Genomic DNA, 828 nt, shown 5'->3' with positions numbered 1-828 from the left:
TTATTTGATTTAAACATTGAACCTCTGATAAACTCATGAAAACAACGAAATTGAGCCACTTCCTTTATAGGAGCACTGCAGCTGTGAGAAATATTTAGTTTGCTCAAGCATTAATTATGGCTTTTCTATTAAATATTCCTTGAAATCATTAACAAAAAGCATGAGTTAGATGAAGGACCTGCCAACACAGGCCGCGATCGCACCCAAACCGTGAGGAAGGCGACCTGGGTCATCCTATGGGAAGCAACTTCCACAGCAACAAGCGCCTGCGTGAGGAGATCGCCATTATCCCCAGCAAGCAGCTCCGCAACAAGAAAGCAGTTTATGTCACACATCTAATGAGGCCGATTCAGAGGGGCCCGGTGAGATGTATCTGCATCAAGCTGCAGGAGGAGGAGAGAGAAAGGAGAGATAACTACCATCCTGAAGTCTCAGCCCTGGATAAGGAGATCACTGAAGTGGATCCTGACACTAAGGAAATGCTGAAGCTTTTAGAGTTAAACAGTCTGTCCAAACTGCAGGTCACTCAGTCTACGTTAGGATGAATTTCAAAATGCCTCGTGGAGCTGGCTGAATCTTTCTGTAATGCTGTAACATTTTCAATAAACCTGGGACAACAGCAAAATAAATAACTAACTAAATAAAAATAAAAGCATGAGTTACACCAAGATACATCAACGTAAATAAATTTTTCAAAAATATTATATATGATAAATACATGAAGGAGCTCTCAGCATGCATTAGGAGGCCAATAGTTTGTACATGGCACACTCAGTGATGCTAATGGTTTGGCATGATTAAGACCTAATTCTGCTGTAAATAGATGCC

At 41.1% G+C, this 828-nt stretch overlaps 1 protein-coding gene across 1 annotated transcript; it reads left to right on the top strand.

Moving 5' to 3' along the window:
- The first annotated feature begins 236 nt into the window (after positions 1–236).
- LOC111549748 (40S ribosomal protein S17-like) lies at positions 237–545 on the top strand. The gene has a single exon (XM_023222946.1). The coding sequence runs from the start codon at positions 237–239 to the stop codon at positions 543–545; it is 309 nt and encodes a 102-aa protein (XP_023078714.1).
- The last annotated feature ends 283 nt before the right edge of the window (positions 546–828 follow it).

The sequence above is a fragment of the Piliocolobus tephrosceles genome, chromosome 5 (assembly GCF_002776525.5).
Source record: "Piliocolobus tephrosceles isolate RC106 chromosome 5, ASM277652v3, whole genome shotgun sequence".
Classification (NCBI taxonomy): domain Eukaryota; kingdom Metazoa; phylum Chordata; class Mammalia; order Primates; family Cercopithecidae; genus Piliocolobus; species Piliocolobus tephrosceles.
This window is presented reverse-complemented; position numbering and strand designations above follow the sequence as displayed.